Raw genomic sequence first — 22157 nt, 5'->3', positions numbered from 1 at the left:
CTGGAACCGACTGGAACCGACTGGAACTGGACTGGAACTGACTGGAACCGACTGAACTGACTGGAACTGACTGGAACTGACTGAACTGGACTGGAACTGACTGGAACCGACTGGAACTGACTGACTGGAACCGACTGAACTGACTGGAACCGACTGGAACCGAACTGAACTGACTGGAACTGACTGGAACTGGACTGAAACTGACTGGAACAGGACTGGCAACAGGACTGGAACTGGACTGGAACTGACTGGAACTGGACTCGAACCGACTGGAACTGACTGGAACTGACTGGAACTGACTGGAACTGGACTGAAACTGACTGGAACCGACTGGAACTGACTGGAACTGGACTGGAACTGACTGGAACTGACTGGAACCGACTGGAACTGACTGGAAACGGACTGAACCGAACTGAAACTGACTGAACTGGACTGGAGCCGACTGGAACGATACTGAAACTGGATCAAAACTGACTGGAACTGGGCTGGGACTGGACTGGAACTGAACTGGAACCGACAGGAACTGGATCAGAACTGACTGGAACCGACTGGAACTGACTGGAACCGAACTGGAACTGACTGGAACTGACTGGAACTGACTGGAACCGACTGGAACTGGAACCGAACTGAAACGGAACCGACTGGAACTGACTGAAACCGAACTGACCTGGACTGGATCCGAACTGACTGGAACCTGACTGGTCTTGGACTGGAACTGTACTGGAACTGACTGGAACTGGAACTGGAACCGACTGGAACTGACTGGAACTGACTGAACTGGAACCGGACTGGGAAACGGACTGGAACTGACTGGAACTGGATCACAACCTGAACTGAACTGACTGGACTGGAACTGCACCGAACCGACTGAACTGACTGGAACTGACTGGAACTGAACTGGAACTGGACTGGAACTGGACTGGAACTGACTGGAACTGACTGGAACTGGATCGAACTGGACTGGGACTGACTGGAACTGGACTGGAACTGGCTGAAACTGAACTGGATCTGGACTGACTGGAACCGACTGGAAACGGACTGAAACTTTACTGGAACTGACTGGAACTGGACTGAAACTGACTGGAACTGACTGAAACTGGACTGGAACTGACTGGAACTGGACTGGAACTGACTGGAACTGGACTGGAACCGACTGGAAACTGGACTGGAACTGAACCTTAACTGACTGGAACTGACTGGAACAAGATCTGAGCCGCACTGGAACCGACTGGAACTGACTGGAACTGGACAGGAACTGGATAACAACTGACAGGATCTGACTGGAACTGACTGGAACTGTACTGGAACCGACTGGAACTGACTGGAACTGGACTGGAACCTGACTGGAACTGGACGACAACCGAACTGAACTGAACTGGAACTGACTGGAACAGGATCCGAACTGGACTGGAACTGATCTGAACTGGATCCTGGACTGGAACTGACTGGAACTGACTGGAACTGAACTGGAACTGACTGGAACCGACTGGAACTGACTGGAACCGATCTGGAACTGAACTGGAACCGACTGGAACCGACTGGAACCGGACTGAACTGGACTGAAACTGACTGGAACCGATCCGAGACTGGAACTGGATCGAAACTGACTGGAACTGACTGGAACTGGACTGGAACCGACTGGAACTGACTGGAACTGACTGGAACTGACTGGAACTGGACTGAACCGACTGGAACCGACTGGAACCGACTGGAACTGACTGGAACCGACTGAACTGGAACCGACTGGAACCGGACTGAAACCTGACTGGAACCGATCAAACCGACTGGAACTGACTGGAACCGACTGAACCGACTGAAACCGACTGGAACCTGACCGAACTGGACTGGAACTGACTGGAACCGACTGAACTGACCGAACTGACTGGAACTCGACTGAACTGACTGGAACCGACTGGAACCGACTGGAACCTGACTGGAACCGACTGGAACCGACTGAAACCGAAACTGGAACCGACTGAACTGGACTGGAACCTGACTGGAACTGACTGGAACCGACTGGAACTGGACTGGAACTGATCAAACTGAACTGGAACCGGAACTGACTGGAACCTGGATTGAACCGACTGAACCGAACCGACTGGAACTGACTGGAACCGACTGAACCGACCGAACTGACTGGAACCGACTGGAACCGACTGAACCGACTGGAACCGACTGAACCGACTGGAACTGACTGGAACTGACTGGAACCGACCGGAACTGACTGGAACCGACTGAACTGACTGAACTGATCAACTGGACTGAACCGACTGGAACCGACTGGAACTGATCAAACTGACTGGAACTGGACTGAACTGACTGGAACCGACTGGAACTGATCAAACTGACTGGAACCGACTGGAACTGACTGGAACTGACTGGAACTGGACTGGAACCGACTGAACCGACTGGAACTGGACTGGAACTGGAACTGACCGAAACTGGACTGAACCTGACTGGAACCGATCGAACTGACTGGAACTGGACTGAAACTGACTGGAACTGACTGGAACTGAGAACTGACTGGAACCGACTGAACCGACTGAACTGGACTGGAACTGACTGGAAACTGACTGGAACCGACTGGAACTGGATCGAAACCGACTGGAACTGGACTGGAACCGACTGGAAACCGAACTGGAACCTGACTGAACTGACTGGAACCGACTGGAACTGGACTGGAACCGGACTGGAACTGACTGGAACCGACCGAACTGACTGGAACTGGCCTGAACTGATCTGGAACTGACTGAACAGGACTGAACTGTGAACCGACTGAACTGACTAAAACTGGAACCGAAACTGACTGAAACTGACTGGAACCGACTGGAACTGGACTGGAACCGACTGGAACTGACTGGAACTGACTGGAACTGACTGGAACTGACTGAACTGACTGGAACTGGACTGGACTGGACTGGAACTGACTGACTGGAACTGACTGAACTGACTGGAACTGGACTGGAACTGACTGGAACCGACTGAAACTGACTGAAACTGTACTGGAACCGACTGGAACCGACTGGAACTGGCTTCAGAACCGATCTGGAACTGACTGGAACTGACTGGAACTGACTGGAACTGACTGGAACCGACTGGAACTGGACTGGAACCGACTGAAACTGACTGGAACTGACTGGACTGGAACTGGACTGGAACTGACTGGAAACTGACTGGAACTGGACTGGAACTGACTGGAACTGGACTGGAACTGACTGGAACTGACTGGAACTGACTGGAACCGACTGGAACTGGATCGAACTGGACTGGAAACTGACTGGAACTGACTGGAACTGACTGGAACCTGACTGGAACTGACTGGAACTGACTGGAACTGACTGGAACTGGACTGAACTGACTGGAACCGACTGGAACTGACTGGAACTGGACTGGAACCGACTGAACTGAACCGACTGGAACCGACTGGAAGCGGACTGGAACTGGACTGAAACCTGACTGGAACTGACTGAAACCGAACTGGAACCGAACTGGAACTGGACTGGAACTGACTGGAACTGACTGGAACTGACTGGAACTGACTGAACTGACTGGAACTGGACTGAACTGACTGGAACCGACTGGAACTGACTGGAAACTGACTGGAACTGACTGGAACTGACTGGAAACTGACTGGAACCGACTGGAACTGGACTGGAACTGGACTGAACCGACTGGAACTGACTGGAACCGACTGGAACTGGACCGAACTGGAACTGACTGGAACTGACTGAACCGACTGGAACTGACTGGAACTGACTGAACCGATCTTGGAACAAGATCGAACCGACTGAACTGGACTGGAACCGACTGGAACTGACTGGAACTGGACTGAACTGACTGGAACCGACTGGAACTGACTGGAACTGACTGGAACTGGACTGGAACTGGACTGGAACTGGACTGGAACTGGACTGGAACTGAACCGACTGGAACCGACTGAACTGGATCAACCGACTGGAACCGACTAGAACCGACTGGAAACTGACTGGAACCGAACTGGAACCTGGATCTGAACCGACTGAACTGACTGGAACTGACTGGAACCGGATCGAAACTGACTGGAACCGACTGGAACTGACCTGAACTGAACTGGAACCGAACTGGAACCGACTGAACTGAACTGGAACTGAACTGGAACTGAACTGGAAACCGAACTGGAACTGACTCGACTGAACTGGAACAGGACTGCAACAGGACTGACCGACTGGAACTGAACTGACTGAACCGAACTGGAACTGGACTGGAACCGAACTGAAACTGAACTGAACAGGACTGCAACAGGCCTGGAACTGAACTGGAACCGACTGGAACTGACTGGAACTGACTGGAACTGACTGGAACTGACTGAACTGAACTGGAACCGAACCGAAACTGAACTGAACTGACTCGACTGAACTGGAACAGGACTGCAACAGGACTGGATCTGGACTGGAACCGAACTGGAACTGAACTGGAACTGACTGGAACCGAACTGAAACTGAACTGGAACAGGACTGCAACAGGCCTGGAACCGAACTGAACCGACTGGAACCGACTGAAACTGACTGGAACTGACTGGAACTGACTGAACTGACTGGAACTGACTGGAACCGACTGGAACTGACTGGAACTGACTGGAACTGACTGGAACTGGACTGAACTGACTGGAACTGACTGGAACTGACTGGAACCGACTGGAACCGACTGGAACTGACTGGAACTGACTGGAACCGACTGAACTGGACTGAACCCGACTGGAACTGACTGAACCGAACTGACTGGACTGTACTGAACTGACTGGAACTAAACTGGAACTGGACTGAGACTGAACTGGATCCGACTGAACTGGACTGAACCTGACTGGAACTGGACTGGAACTGACTGGAACTGACTGAACTGGACTGAAACTGGATCTGACTGAACTGGACTGAAACTGACTGGAAACTGGACTGGAACCGACTGGAAACCGACTGGAACTGACTGGAACCGATCACAAACCGACTGGAACTGACTGGAACTGGACTGGAACTGACTGGAACCGAACTGACTGGAACCGACTGAACCGACTGGAACTGGACTGGAACCGACTGGAACTGACTGAACCGACTGGAACTGACTGGAACTGACTGGAACTGGACTGGAACTGACTGGAACCGACTGGAACTGGATCAGAACTGAACTGGAACCTGACTGGAACCGACTGAAACTGGAACCGATCGAACTGGAACTGACTGGAACCTGACTGGAACTGACTGGAACTGGACTGGAACTGACTGGAACTGGACTGAACCGACTGGAACTGACTGGACTGAACCGATCAGAACTGACTGGAACTGGACTGGAACTGGACTGGAACCGACTGGAACTGGATCAAACTGAACTGAACTAGACTGAAACCGAACTGGAACTGGACTGGAACCGACTGAAACTGAACTGAACTGGACTGGAACCGACTGGAGTACTGGATTGAACCGACTGAAACTGGAACTGACTGAAACTGGATATGAACTGATCAGAACTGGATCCGAACTGGATCAGAACTGGATCCGGAACTGACTGGAACTGACTGGAACTGACTGGAACTGGACTGGAACCGACTGGAACCGACTGAACCGACTGAACTGGATAACCGACTGATGGAACCGACTGAACCTGAACTGAACTGACTGGAACCGACTGGAACTGACTGGAACTGACTGAACTGGACTGGAACTGACTGGAACTGACTGGAACTGACTGGAACTGACTGGAACTGGATCCCAACTGGACTGGAACTGACTGGAACTGACTGGAACTGACTGGAATGTACTGGAACTGGACTGAAACTGGAACCGAACTGGATCTGGAACCTGACTGGAACTGACTGGAACTGGACTGGAACTGAACCGACTGGAACTGGACTGTAACCCAGGTGGAATTGTATTAGGAATAGATGAGAATCGGATTAGAATCGGATTTGAATTGACTGGAATAGGAATGGAATTGATTGGAAATTGGATTGGAATCTGATTGTCGAACTTGGAATTGGATTGGCATTGATTGGGATTTGATTGGAACTGATTGAATTTGATTGGAATTGGATTGGAATTGAATTGGAATTGGATTGGAATTGGATTGGAATTGGATTGAAATTGGATTGTATTTGGATTGAAATAGATTTAGAATTGGATGGAATAGGATCTGAGTTAGAACTAGATTGGAGTTCAATTCTATTGGATTGGAAGTTGATTGAAATTCGATTAGGATGAAATTGGAATAAGAATGCATTTGGATGATAATTCCTTTGGAATTTGGTTGCTATTGGATTTGATTTGGATTGGGTTTTGATTAAAATTGGATTTAAATTGAATTAGAATTTGATTAGAATTGAATTGGAAATTATTTGGAATGGATTTGTAGTGCGATTGGAATAGCTTATGTTTTGTAATGAGATTGGTTTAGATGTTGTTAATTAATTATTTATTGCACTTACATCATAGTTTACACCGTCTTTTCGTCCGCCAACATCCACGCCAACAACCGACATGACTGCTGGAAAAACTGCTGTTACTGAGCAATTTCGGTGAAGTCCACGGTTCCGGATAGTGTAGAAAGGTGCTACTCCTTCCGCCATTATGTTGCAAGCTGGAAAAAATGCTGATTCAACATTAGTTCCAAAAATTCAATCCCAGTACAATACTCACGGTCCGGATTGTTCAAATACCGCACCGACAACGTAAACGAGCCACTGATCGGTATTCGATACTGCACCAGCGCTGCGTTCTGGCTCGACCGGAAAGCCTTCCGCACCGGACTGTACGGCCACATCTTGGGGTCATTGCAGAACTCGCTGATGCGCTTCTCCATGCTCTTCGGGTGATCATATTCGGTGGGAAAGTACATCCCGTTCAGCTCCCAACCGTCGACAAAGGACATCAGCCCACCCGTGTCGCAGTTGACATCCATTCGCTTCACCGTGACTTCCACCAGCTTGTCCGGATCGGTAACGAAGTACACCCCACACACTTCCATTGCCGGTGACATGGTCAGGATATCCACCAGGCGGCCGTGTTTGGGAGTGCCGACAATCGGGGCCGTGCGTTTGAAGAAAAACTCACCCTCCTCGGATGTCACGTGCATGCAGTCTGTAAGTGGAAAAAAGGGAAAGGATTTGCGTTGGGTAAGACGTTTTCGGTGAATCAAGTGCCTGTCATGAGCATGCTGGAAAGTTACTGTGTATTCTATTTCCTACAGTACTTCCCCAACGCTAATTCAAATTAATTTCAATTTTCATAAGAAAGCAATTTTTAGGAGAACAATTATTAAAACCCGACTGTTTACGCACATATCCGCGTTCGTGAGTGACTGATTGTCGGGTTTGAACCTTCTTTTTGGGGGATAATTGTCCAGTAATTTGACCAAGTTTTCTGTTAGGTTCTTCATGCTTATAACGACACTGTTATTGATTGAAAGACAATTTATTCTTCTACTAATGGACTGTATTAAACTAAACTTGACAAACAGATCTAAATTTGATCATGACTTCAATTTGAACTTAACTGCCGACCCGATAGTATCATCTAACTCGGTGACGATCTGACGGTGTTGCTTGGACTGCGAGTCGCAAGGACTATTACCTATCTGCTTGCCGGTTTTATAAGCTTCATAATGGCATACATTTTTAACGGACTGTAAACAATAAAGCACTTATGCGAAACAATTCATAAAAATACATATGCACATTCGACTACAAATTATTTCATTTATTATATAATATATATATACATATATATTATTATAATTATATAATTATAATTATATAATATTAAATAATTATTATAACGGCAATTGATATGAGGCTGCTGCCAATCTGCTACAGTATGACTCCTCTATTCCGTCATTGATAAAGCTTGAACACCGACTTAATCATCTTCTTCTTCTTCTTCTTCTTCTTCCGCCTTTTCTTCTTCTTCTTCTTCTTCTTCTTCTTCTTCTTCTTCTTCTTCTTCTTCTACTTTTTCTTCTTCTTCTTCTTCTTATTGGCATTACATCCCCACACTGGGACAGAGCCGCCTCGCAGCTTAGTGTTCATTAAGGACTTCCACAGTTATTAGCTGCAAGGTTTCTAAGCCAGGTTACCATTTTTGCATTCGTATATCATGAGGCTAGCAAGATGATACTTTTATGCCCAGGGAAGTCGAGACAATTTACAATCCGAAAATTTCCTAGACCAGCACCGGGAATCGAACCCAGCCACCCTCAGCATGGTCTTGCTTTGTAGCCGATGGTCTTACCGCACGGCTAAGGAGGGCCCGACTTAATCTACTTACAGTGAATGGAACGCTTCTTATACTTTAAAAGGTTTTTTTTCTTTCCAAGTTCATTTATTTGGTAGGCTCAGACTTTACAGACCCACGTTCCTTTGTGATATGTACAATCAATATCATCTTATTATTAATGTAGTAAGAAAGGGAACTTTTGAAAGGTTGTGTTTACCCAGTTTTTATTCCAATCTCTTATGCATATTGGTAAACTTTTAGTTTGATAACAAATAACCGAAATTTTTATACTTGTAAAAATACATATGTTCGTGCATTTTGCTCGTATTCCAGACATATCTCCTGAATTCAATATACGACAGCAAAAAATGCTTTCGAAGGCAATATTTTAGTTTTCGCTTAGGGACCGGTAGCTATCTCCGTCCATCGTCGTAGGGGCTAAAACCAACAAAAGCAACATCCATTTGCTAGAACTTCACTACAGCAGAACGTTTCTCCTGAGTTTACGAGTTGGTTCGGATGAGTTTGGCAAAAAAAAGTGACGATTTGATTTTGAACAAATTTGCTTAAGGAATGAAGAAAACCTTTACAGCCGTTTTATGGTAATGCGAAATACAGATCAATTGATTTTTCTATATAACGAGAAGAAGAAGAAAAAATATCAACACGGCACTTACTGCAAGCTATGTAACATTAATGTTGTAATGCAACTATTAGTGCTTGAGTTATTCTTTTCATTACCTAATAACAATTCTGCTCCACTTTGCCCCTAAATGAATGCAGTTGATGTCAAAATGCTCATTTTTGAAACTAAAATTCTCAATATCTTCATCAATACTGAAAATAAGAAGAAACTGTTTTCGAAAGTTTCATGTTTTTTTATCACGATGAACAAATTTGTAGAACATTTGAAAAATCTAAAAAATATATTGACAAGAGTATCGTGAAAACCTGGTTTTTGGTGGTCGTTAATAAATAACGACCCATATCTTGACTTCTACAACGGATAGAACCGAAGTTTATATAGCAAAATTTTCCGTAGAAACTTTTTCTACAACTTTCTCCAAGATACCAATGATACATCTGCCACAGGAGTGGATGGAAAGTGCCATGCGTTCCATCTACCAAAAGGGCAATAAGCTGAATTGTAGCAACTACCGCGCAATCACATTGCTGAATGCCGCCTACTAGGTACTCTTCCAAATTTTATGCCGCCAACTAGCACCAATTGGAACTTGAGACTCGTCAATAATAATGGAGTTGAATTTAATTTTACATTTAGGAATTGCGATGCCTCTGGCTTCGACAAATAAATTTAACAAAGATACGAGAGCATCATCAATATCATTTTTGGTATCGCGAGGAATGTCAACATCGAAATTCCTATCGATAAACGTTTTATATAAATCCCAATTAGCTCTATGATAATTAAGAGTAGAACTGATTGGATTGGTAATGGCTTTTTGTGAGATTTCAAATGTCACAGGAAGGTGATCAGAGTCAAAGTCAGCATGTGTTACCAATTGGCCACACAGCTGATTTGAATCCGTTAAAACTAAATCAATTGTTGAAGGATTTCGATATTGAATAGTATAATATCCCGCAGAACAATCTTCAAATAAAACTTTACCATTGGGATTACTTTGAGCATGATTCCATGAATGGTGTTTGGAGTCACCAATTATGAAACATTTGGATTTGGTTGCGAGTTAGAATTTGAAGATCAGCTCTCAACAAATTCCTTTGCTGCCCATTGCACTGGAACGGCAGGTAGGCAGCACTGAAAGAGAATTGTCCAAAATTTGTTTCAACAGAAACTCATAAGGTTTCGTAAATTTTGGTTTCAAACGAAGAATATAATTTATGTTTGATGCGTCTATTAAAGACAATGGCGACATCACCACAGTCGCTGTCAAGACGGTGAATAAAATAATTTAGATCTCTTTTGATGAAAAGATCAGGTTTTAAATATGTTTCAGTTATAACGGCAATGTGCACATTATGAACTGATAGGAAGTTGAATAATTCATCTTCCTTACCCTATAGAGAGCGGGCATTTCAATTTAGAATATTTAAATTTTTTTGGATCCATTAAAACGAAGTCCAATAACAATTCTTTGAGTAAATTTGATACCAACCTGAACAGCTTCAGTTTTGGTATTTGCTTTGAACATTGCATCCAAGATTTTTTTATGTACAGGTTATCCGACTTCGTCAGTAGATGGGAATAACCAGCGCGGGGGGGAAACATACATTTTCAGTGCAAAACGTAAACAAACGAGCATAAATTCCATACAAAAATCCAAGATGGCTGAGTTGGGGATATTGACAAGTCGGATAACCTGTATACATAAAAAAAATCTTGATTGCATCAATCATGTGATGCAATTGTTTATTTAGAAAATCAAAGTCGGAAGCAGGCTACCTGAGAACGAACGTTATTTTCCGTTGAAAAATGGCTATGAAAATCATTCATCGTCGGTAAATTTTCAGAAATGAAATTTTGCCTGCCACTGCCTGCAGCGATGCTCCAGGGGGAGAAGGCGGAGCACTGAAGCTCTACCTCGACATGTGCGACATCTGGATTTGGTTCTAAAATGTAAACAACAGTGTTAATTCTCTACCACCTTTTTGTTATGGCGAGGCAATTTTTATGCGCACTTTGGTTTTCGATATTTTATCAAAATTAAACACTCAATCATGCAGAAATATAACGATGTGGAATGCTTGAGATACCTGCTTGAATATAGGGACTCGAAGAAGAATTTATTTGTAGTAACTAACCGAATAATAAATATGTGCGCATTAACGATTGCGCCCTAACACCGGTTCTAAGCTACGATGCAGAGTACACGAGCTTTGTTCACCAGTGACAGGCGTATGAGGCCCTTGCGATGCTCACATAGGTGGGCGTGTTTGAAAAATTAGAATTCAACGAACTGATCGTTACTTGGTGAGAGGTAGGAGAAAAATTTGTTCGTTGATTGTGGTGGGTAAATGGTTTCGAATTTTGAGCGTTTGAAAATTTTCTACCGGTCGAATCTGGGATCCGATTGGGAATTCCCGTCATCAATTTTGCACGGGAATTCAAAACTTTTTTGCGTGGAGGGCATTCCCAGAAATTGGATTTATGATTGCCCCCACAATTAGCACATTTAAATTTATTGGTATCTTCTCTCACAGGACAGGCGTCCTTGGCGTGAGAGGTTCCACCACAAATCATGCATTTAGCATCCATGTGGCAATGTTTAGTTCGGTGACTCCACTTTTGGCACTTACGGTACTGAGTGGGGCTTTAGAAATTTCCCCAGGCCTGCGAAAATGTTCCCATGTAACACGTTTATGGGACATAATACAGGCCTTTTCCAAACTTTTCATATTATTTAGTTCACTTTTGTTAAAGTGAACTAAATACAATTCTTGATAAATACCCCTCTGGGAAGTACCAAAGCGAAATTTCTTTTCATCATCCAAATAATTGAGAAATTTCAATTCTAATCTCATCCAGTGATTTATCATCACTGGGGAGACCTTTCAAGACAACTTTGAACAATCGCTCAGTTTTGTCGTCGTATGTGAAGAATTTATGCCGCTTCTCAGTTAATTACTGAAGAAAACGTTTGTGATCGTCAAAGGATCCCGGCAAAACGCGGAAGTCACCCTTCCTGGCAAACTGAAATGAAACCTTGATCCCCTGAAGGTTACTCAAAATCTCATTCCTAAAGCCAGAAAACTCGGCAACAGATACCACGATTGGCGGAATCATTTGCTTCTTCGCATGGATCGAATCACCTGGGCTAGAGGTAGATTCGATTTGCTCAATTTCGTCATGAATCAAATCGAACTTGATTGCTCAGTTCGATAGGAGAAAAATTATTTTCAATATTAGAGTTAGAAGGAACATCTGAAGTCTCCAGCTTCCTTCTACTTTTTCCGCGCTTTGGCAGGGCGGTATTGAAACCTTGTTTCTTTCGGGAAGTGGAGAATTCAGATACTTACCCTTCCTCTTGTTTTTATCAATGATCATTGCTGAGCGGAGACGTGACCTTCTAAGAGGTTTTTTTTTCCAGAACGGTGTCCCTGCAGGATTACCACCGCTTGTCGGAATTTTACTTCCGCAAACGGTTTCAACCTAAAACGAAGGCACAGGTTCAAGCAAAGATCGTTACGGGATCAGTAGGTACAAATAGCGCTGAGAAGCACTGTTGAAATTAAAATAGCTTCGGGTAGTATTAAAAACTTCCTTCAGCAAAGAGAGGAAAGAACCGCACAGCACGATACGGTCTGACTGAAAATTCTTAATCGCGATGTACTTTAATCGTATCTGGTTTAAGCGTATTTAATTCGTACTGTAGGGTCATGGTTTCGAGTCCCATCGAAGGGAAAGTGGTTACCTCCAATACATTTTCCAAATCAATATCTTCCACATAACGTACATATTCACATATGAGTTTTCATAACATTGTAAATTAACGTCCAAGTCGGGTGGTTTAATCCCCGGAAATAGGCAACTACCTTCGATTGAACTGAACTTGAGTTGCGTGCTCTTGCCTACGCAATGCGGTCGGGTCTGAGCTTGACGACCGACATTCCACTAAAAGAGCTTAATATATTTTTCTTAAACCAATTGTTCTAGAGATTGAATCAAATGTTCTACCGAATCAACCAAGACTTCCATTATGTCTTTTTGTAAGAGATAACAGCCTGTTGATTGCGCGTGTTGACCGTAAGGCTTATATTTCAGGGATGGATGGTATTCATGGACGATCTGAAATGGAACAATAGTTGAAACCGTATTCACTTTGGTTCTTTGGATCAAAGAGGGCATGGCCGGATTTAATCACAATCAAATTGCTAAAACAATTTTTGTCTGACTTGTTCTTCTCGCAGGGTTGGGAAAAATCAAATTTCAAGTGATCAAACTCACCCACGCTCTTACTTTTAAATTATCAAGTGATAAAAACTCGCCAGCGATTAAGAATCGTTTGAAAATCGTATCTTGATTTGAAGCACTTACCGTTACATTTCGAACTCTTTTTCCTTACTACCATGAAACCATAACGTCAATAGAAGATTTACAATTAGCTGATCATAGTAAAGATTAATGTTTTAATGAAAATTCTGTGTTTATTATCGTTTGAGTACATAATTTGAGAAGTTGTCGCTGGCGACAACTCACCTACTGTTTTCATGTGAAAATTTTTCACATGAAAATTTCAATCATTACCGTCTGATAATGATTCAGCGCAACACTGGCTACTCGGGTTGTTAGCGCGGCTGGGGACATCATAGAAGCCTTGGTTGATTCGGTAGACTATTAGATTCAAACTCTAGGACAATTTGGAGATCTTAGAACATCTCATATACCTCCATTTGAGATGCAAGCGAAATACAAATACTCGGAGGACATAATTGGGTTAATACCGTGGCAGGGGACATCATGGAAGCCGTGGTTGATCCGGCAGACCATTTAATTCAAACTTCAGGGAGATTTGAAGATCATACTACATCTCATATGTCTGGATTTGAGACGCAAGTGAAAGAAAAATACTCGAAGGACATAATTGGTTTGTTATCGCGGCGGGGGAAATCATGGTTGATTCGGTAGACCATTTGATTCAAACTCCACAACAATTTGGAGATCTTACAACACCTCATATGCCTGAAATTGAGACTCAAGTGAATGACAAATACTTGGATTACATAATTGGGTTGTTATCGCGGCTGGGGACATCATTCGGTAGGCCATTTGATTCAAACTCCAGAACAATTTGGAGATCTTAGAACAACTCATATGCCTACATTTGAGGCACAAGTGAAAGACAAATACTCGGAGTACATATTTGAGATGAAACCGCGGCTGACGGGTCTAGAGAGATCTTGGATGACCTGGAAAGGAACGGCTACTTAAGGCATATTGAGTTTGGTTTAATAGTTCATATAGGGCAGCGGTTCTCAACCTGGGGTACATGTACCCCTGGGGATACCTTCGCTGGTCCTTTCAGTAGGCCTGAAAGCCGTCTTCCAAAAATCCCGGAAGCCTGCTTTCAAGAGGCTGAGAATCTCCTTTTCAACTGGCAGGGAAGTCTCTTTTCAAGAGGCCGGGAGCCTTGTTTTAAGACGCCCGAAAGTCTACTTTCGAGAGGCTCGGAAGCCGCCTTTTAAAATAGTCGGAAGCCTTCTTTCACGAAGTTCGGATGGCTCCTTTCAAGAGACACGGGAAGCTCCTTTCAAAATGCTTGTAAGCCTCCTTTTAACAGGCTCGGAAGCCTATTTTCAATAGTATCGCAATCTTATTTTCAATAGGCTCGAAAGCCTACTTTCAAGTGGCTCGAAATCCTCCTTACAAGAGGCTCCTCTTCCAAGTAGCCCGGAAGCCTGCTTCCGGGAAGAGGCTGGGAAGTTTCTTTTCAACAGGCTGGGAAGCCTCTTTTCAAGAGGCCGGAAGTCTTGTTTTAAGGCGCCCTGAAGTCTACTTTCAAGAGGCTTGGAAGCCTCCTTTTAACAGGTTCGGAAGCCTGTTTTCAAGAGGCTCGCAAGCCTATTTTCAAGAGGCTCGAAAGCCTACTTTCAAATGGCTCGGAAGCCTATTTTCAAGAGGCTCGTAAGCCTCCTTTCAACAGGCCCAGAAGCCTATCTCCAATAGGCTTGGAAGCATACTTTCAAAAGGCTCAGAAGCGTCCTTTCGAGATGCAAAAGAAACCTCCTTTTAAGTGGCTCGAAAGCCGCCATGCAAGAGGTTCGAAAGCTATGCGGAGGCTCAGAAGCCTCTTATCAAGGTGCAGAAGCCTACTTTTAAGAGATTCAAGGGTTTGAAATTGTTCTTTCAAGAGACATGGAAGCCTATTTTCAGGAGGGGTACCTCAATTAATGCAATAGTTTGAAGGGGTACCTCTGAAGAAAATGGTTAAGAACCGCTGATATAGGGCATGAACCATTTTTCAAAAGAGATAACAGCCCTTCGGTTATGCGGGTAGACCTCAAGACCTTTACTCCAGGGAATTCGTAGATGACCTGGAGCGGAATTCGGTATAATATATATCAAAGAGGGCATGAACCATTTTTAAAAAGAGATAACAGCTCTTTCGTTAAGCTTGTAGACCTGAGGTTCTTTGGTAACGCGTATAGACTCCAGGAAATTGTTGGATGACTTGGAATGGAACAATTGTTGAAGGCAAATGATGAATATACAAACATCTACTTTGTTATTTGGGTTTCTAAGAGTGCCTTCTTATAAACTGCCGTGAAAAGAGGGTTGAGTGTACAGCCAAAAGTCGAACCATGTTTTCAACCGAGTGCTCGAGCCAAATTTGGTACCATTTTTGCAAGGCGACAAAGACGACAAAAAAACAAAGCTGAATGTCGATATTCCCATGAACTGGTCACAACTTCTTCGGGATCCACAAGCAATTTGAGGCGCCACCTCAAAACCAAACATACGTTTCTAAATCTGAAACGGACTCCTTATTCTCCAACAGCAGCCGTCCGTATCGAATGTTCGAGAATCGAACAGCAACAGAAACGTTAAGGGAAAAGAGCTTGATCGAGTGGATGCAGCGGCAGATGTTAATAAAACAGGAGAACTTAGTGCGATCAAATTCGAAACTACTTCGGCGGAATGGTACCACAACTTGATGACAAATTATGTTGATGTTGTCAAGCCTATGTCCGCTTTGAAATCAAGGCAAGTTGACATCCAATTGCTTAAAAAGATTTGTTGTGAATATCATCCGTTTTCTCTGGTGGAGGACAAGGAATTTAAGAAACTCCTTGGCATGTTGCGTCCTTCTTACGTATTGCCTAGTCGGAAGACTTCAACAACAAGCCTGCTTCCAACGTGTACGATGAATTGATGCCATCTATTGAAAATAACAACTTTACTTTAGATATGTTGACTAAATTGCATTCCAATAAACAGGCCGTTGTTTCAACTTTGGTACATCTCGATTCGGGTTTAAATTTGGAGAAGCATGAGTGCATTGAACACTCAACAAAAATTCTCAAAATATTTGACGATATCACCGTGGAAATCTCTTTGAAACAAAACGTTTCACTTTCGAAAACTGCTGTTCTATCCAACATAATGGCAAAGCATGTACGACATTCAACTATTGATACGGATCTACCCTCTGTTGTCAAGAAGTTGGCACAGATATTACTGGATGACTTAGAGACTCGTTTTTCAGGAAGAGAAGAAAACAAGCTCGTTTCACAGGCCATACTACTAGATCACCGGTTTAATGTGGACGACAGTTATAAAATCTAGACCAACATTTGAAAAGGGCGTAACAGCCAAAATTAATTCCTTCTGATTCTTAGTCCACATGTATGTAGACGAAGAATCAGATGGAATAAATTTTGGCTGTTACGCCCTTTTCAAATGTTGGTCTAGAAATGGTCGGTATTCAGCCAAACCGCACCAAGCGGCTTTTCGACTGACTTGTGAAATTTAGTTCATTTAAGAAAAACGGAAGTTTTTTCATATCAATTTAAGCATACATTTGCAGTAGAATATTCTCAGTTATAGGGTTGAGGGATATCCAATACGATTTGCGATCAATTAAACCTGATAAACAAAAGTTTGAGCAGAAAAATCGGTAATTTTTCGTTGACGCTTGGTGTGCTTTGGCTGAACCCCGACCAAATTGCTTATCAGTCTTTACTTCGCAAAGTAGAATCCATAACATTTAACAATGTTAAGCAATCTGACATTTGGAAGGATTTTGATGACAACAAAGTTTCATCGGTTCCTGCGATTGCAACAAGAGTTGAGCTGGATAAATATTTATCTGAATCTCTTCTCACACGAATTAGCGACCCGATTCTTTGGTGGAAGAAACGAAAGTCAGTTTACCCGAATCTCTTCAACATTATGTTCAAACGATTGTGCATACCCTCGACATCTGTACCTACCATGGGAGAGAATATCCCCATAGCTGGACAGGACAGGTCTGTACGAAGAAAAGGAGTCGCCTCACTTCAAAAATTGTTGGAAAAAATCTTCATTAAGCACAATGTTGAATAAATTCATTTAAAAATAGAACTTCAATAAAGGAATACATCGAACAATATGTAAAGCTTTTCTTAATAAATAAATGAATATGCATAAGTTTTATTTTTTCTCCATTTTTCAAAATGTCTTATTATTTATATTATTATATGTATATTATTTGTATATTTTTTCAAACAAACTTGTTTTTTTAACTTGTTTTGATACTGCACCGAAAAATTGATCAAAGATGACGTATGATGCAATGTGGAATAAGAAAATATGTTAGTGGTATATAAAAATATAAAAAATAACTATTTTGGAAATCGATTTACAAATTTTCTTGGGGGCACAAGTGGGTCTGGGGCCCTCCTTATTTACGCCAATGAGTTAAACATAATAACATTTGTCGATATAATTTGTTATGACCTTCTAGTCAGGGACGCTGAACATTGTGTAATCTAGCGCAATAATTGGAATAAACTCAAGCAGTAGTGTGGTTTCTATCACTCCGACCAATATTAGGCATATGCGTTCCTGAACCAAATCAATCTGAATTGTGCCTCTAGGTGAAGCTAATAGGTTTTCAACGAGATCCATTTTGAAACTGCTGCTTCGGGATGGAAAACGTCACAATAATGTCGCCTCATTCAATGACAGCCATTTAATCCAATGACCTAAAATGTCTACACTTTCAACGATGAGCTGTGTCATAATCCCCTTCATTGACTCAATACTAGGGGCGGCACCAACATTATTAGATGAGACACTTTCCAGAGCTACTTACTTCATACTATGAGTCCACCTTGCTGCACTTGCTTTCATTGAAGCGCTGTAAGCTTGGCAGAGAATTGCAAATTATTCAAATCCAATTCCACGACTGAAGTGCAGTAACTGCTGCACGTGTGTCACATCATACCTCTATTATGGCATTATGCTTGTCTGTCGCCCCACTTACGGATTACCAGCGTAAAATATTGCAATAATAAATTTTCTGTCACCTTTACTTCGAGCCCTCCTCCCAGGAGTATATCCGGCTTTGGACAGCTCGGCTAACTGTTGCTGAATGGCGCACGGAGTATCGTGTCAACGTAAAGAAACGGCGGCAAGATGTAATAAAAGCTGACCTGACGCACAATTGCTTTCGCCTGTCATTCAAGGTGGGCTCGGCGAGAATGGCACGCCACGTCTTCCGCCGAAGGCTCGCTTGTTGTCTTCTGGACGAATTTTCCACGACGTCTCGTGAAGAGCATTGAGATGGCAGAACGGAAGTGAACAACGGTATGCAATAAAATATCACGATGATTAGCTTTCCAGAACTAAGCCAATGATGACAAAAGGGGAACAGCAGCCACTCAGCCAGATGTGGCTGTTTGCACGGATTGTCTTCTACATTTCAAAACTCAGGCATTATGTTGTGTCACAAGTAATTCCTTTTGTGATCGTTCGAGCGGAAAATATGAAATTATAATATCCACAAATTATTTTTCCGTCCACTCATATTTTATAAATTATTGTTTGGTATCAATTGGTATTTCATTTTCCCTTAGATCTAAGTGCTATGTTTATTGCAATTTTTTTCCCAGCAATATAGACAACTAAATAAAGTTACATAAATTTCTGTCAACAGTTCCATGTCATTGAAATATTCAGGAACTCATATTAGTTAAAAGATTGTCTTCATAGTAATTCCATATTCGTGCAGAGTAACTTTGTTGTAAGCCAACCTGACGGTTCTAGCTAAGCGATAACTGAAATAGATAGGCTATGGAGAGCACGAAAGTCAGAAGAGATGAACTGCAATTAAGTACCTATCTATTATACAGTGATATTCCATTTTTATCACCCCTGGGGGTGATAAAATAGGAAACGTGACAAAATCGAAAACTTTTTTTCTTTCATTTTTCTGATTTCATTTAACGAATGTAAAGCAGTTTATGCCTTGACAAGACAAAATGCATGAACAGTACCCGTTATATCTTGTCGTAAATGCCAGGATAGGAATTCCGAAATGATCCATAATAAACCACAGACGGTTATAATTTTAGTTGATGACATATTTGGGTCGAAATCATAACAAAATCGGAAAGAGACAAAATCGGGTCAACACTGTAGTTTTAGAAAAATATATTAAGCTCTTTTAGTGGAATGTATTAAACCGTCTAAGACGAATTAAGTACTGTCCATTTAATTCCACTAGTTAATTTCCGTTATCTTTGCAGATACGTATTTCGACCACAACTGTGTGGTCGTCTTCAGTGTCTTGTACTCGACTCGACTTACAAGTTACGAGTCGAGTACAAGACACTGAAGACGACCACACAGTTGTGGTCGAAATACGTATCTGCAAAGATAACGGAAATTAACTAGTGGAATTAAATGGACAGTACTTAATTCGTCTTAGACTGTAGTTTTAGTTGTTCTTCACGCTCATAAATCTCCTCCCCCAATACTTCTTCCTGGTGCAAAGGTCATGATTACAAGTTCAGCAAAATAAATCACCCCCTCAAGGATTCTGTTGAAAGTGATGATAGCAAAAGCGATAGCTGCTTTTAAATTAATGGGCGCTAAGTGCAACTCAAGTGGCATTAAACCCCTGTAAAACCATTTGTCAAAAAGATGGATTATCCAACATTTTGCCATTTTATTACCCGACCGATTCTACACATATGGGGTGATAATCGTGGTGATTACACATCATCAGCGACACCAAGCGAAGCCACTATTGCCGGGCCGTGTCAATCGGCTGATAATCACTAGTGCTTAAGGTGACTCGGGAAGCACTATACACCGTGTTATTTTTCCTATCTTTTTTCTCTTTCTAGCATTATCACCTCGTAACAATGGAGCGGCTTATTTCGGTTTTCAGTTGTTTGATGTAACTGTAAATGTATCAGCATGTAGATTGCGAGTAAGCACGCGCCGCTGATATTTTTTCAAGATCATATTTGTTGTAGAAAACAAATTAAGCATTCAATGATGAAAATGATGAAGATTTGATGATTGTTCGTGCTCCCCGTATCCCCTTAACGATGACGATCCATGAGGATTCTATTGCTTGCGGTTTGCTTAGAAATAGAATTTTGGCTTCTACTACAGGTTGCCGAGAGAAATCATTTAATTTATGCATAAACAACGTTGTTGGGGCTGCAAATGGTGGGTTGACATCAAGGAAGGTGCGCCCAACATAGCGTAGCTAGAGTCTCAGTCTAGGGGGACAGTTCTAAGTCGATGTAAAGCGCGCATGTGTTTCAAAAGAAATTGTTTGCATAATGTAAACTATTTAGGAAGTTGGTGCTACCGGGGAAAATTGTAGAACATCTATACATAAGATAAGCCGGACCGGCGTGCCCAAACCTTTGCTTCTTATAACGAATAAACGAGTCTACATTTAGGGAAGATCCATTAATTACGTAATGCAAAAATTGGCCATTTCCAACCTCCCTCACCCCTATGTCACACTTTTTGTATGAATCATTGAATTTTTTGTATGGATTGTCACACTTCAGTCAAACCCCCGCCCCCCTCTGAGCGTTACGTAATTTGTGGATGCTCCCTTAGCATGCAAACAAGCTAGTCGCTTTATTGCCGCGATTCGAAATTCCACCACTTTGGTTGGCCGATTTTGTATTTCCTTGGTGTGAATTGTGGGAATTCAGCCGTGGGGTCAAGTTCGAACGGAGCTGTAAACAGGATTTACAACCGCGCGCGGTGGCATACGTAGTGGGATCGTGGACAAAGGATCTGGAATAGAAGTGTTCGGTAGTACGACCAAAGAATAGCGTGATTAGTCCAAAGCCACAAGGTTGCTGTGGGCATGTGCCAGTGATCGGCGTGTAAAGTGTGTGATCTGGACGAAATCTGAAGAACTCGATAGGGACAGCGAGCTTGGAGGGGTATACCCCGTTAGGTATAAGTACGTTAGGCATGAAGACGTTTGGCATAATGTACGTTCGGCATAATGGGCGTTAGGCATAAAATGACCCAAAGAACAGCCCATGACATAAAGAAGGCAGAATTATGCCAAACGTTCATTATGCCTAGCGTACATTATGCCTAACGTCCGTTATACCTAACGTCCTTTATGCCTAACGTACTTATGCCCAACGTCTTTATGCCAAACGTACTTATGCCTAACGTCGCGGACCCAGCTTGGAGCTACTGGTAATATCGCTTCAGGGTCCAAACCCCGCAAAGATCAGTTTGTGACTTTGACGAAAAATAAAAGAAATGCCTCTAGAATGGGAACAAGAATCAGCGGCTCTGAGTGCTGAGTTAAAAGCTAAAGTAGCAGAAATAGAACGGTTACAACAAAGGTTGACGTTAGTTACAAGAGATCCTTCGAATGGCATTGATCGCACATTGCCTAGAAGGCCAGATTTTCGAGAACTTCGTGAATTGGTCAGTAAGTTCAATCCGAAAGAAGCAACATGTTTGTCAGGGCAGGAATGGATAGAGGAGATAGAGACTACGGCAGCATATTTTTTTCAGTGACCTTTCGCTCTCCCCCACGCCAAAAAGCTCGAATTGAGCCCCCTGATAATGGACACTCAATTCTCAGCCACTTTTGGAAAGATATGTTCGGCATTAACAGGTACAAAATCATCTCAAAGATGCTTCATCTGCTTGGCGAAGCCAACGGAAATGAACGATATAGACAAGGTTCGACAACTTGAAGAAGACAGGGAAGCATTTCAGTATGGTCTGTCGCCTCTGCACGCATGGATACGATTTTTTGAGTACTTCATCCATGTAGCATATCAACTGGAAACGAAGAAATGGCAGTCACGCGGTGAAGATAAGGAGAACATGTTAGAACGCAAAAAGAATATTCAAATGCGGTTTAATGCGGACAAGCAACGAACCATGATGTTTTGAATATGCTACTCGTTTCATCTGATCCGTTAATAAGTAGTATTCGCGGATGGCCC

The 22157-nt window shown here is 42.9% G+C and overlaps 1 protein-coding gene across 1 annotated transcript in view; it reads right to left on the bottom strand.

Moving 5' to 3' along the window:
- LOC134205714 (corticotropin-releasing factor-binding protein) overlaps window positions 1–22157 on the bottom strand; it is a 127466-nt gene that overhangs the window by 2484 nt on the left and 102825 nt on the right. Inside the window, exons 4-5 of the mRNA XM_062681255.1 lie at window positions 6663–7103; window positions 6452–6603 (exon numbers count right to left, since the gene is read on the bottom strand). Of these exons, the coding sequence (XP_062537239.1) occupies window positions 6452–6603; window positions 6663–7103 (593 nt within the window). The remainder of the gene's footprint in view (window positions 1–6451; window positions 6604–6662; window positions 7104–22157) is intronic.

This window comes from Armigeres subalbatus, chromosome 1, assembly GCF_024139115.2.
Source record: "Armigeres subalbatus isolate Guangzhou_Male chromosome 1, GZ_Asu_2, whole genome shotgun sequence".
In the NCBI taxonomy this organism is placed as follows: Eukaryota; Metazoa; Arthropoda; class Insecta; order Diptera; family Culicidae; genus Armigeres; species Armigeres subalbatus.
This window is presented reverse-complemented; position numbering and strand designations above follow the sequence as displayed.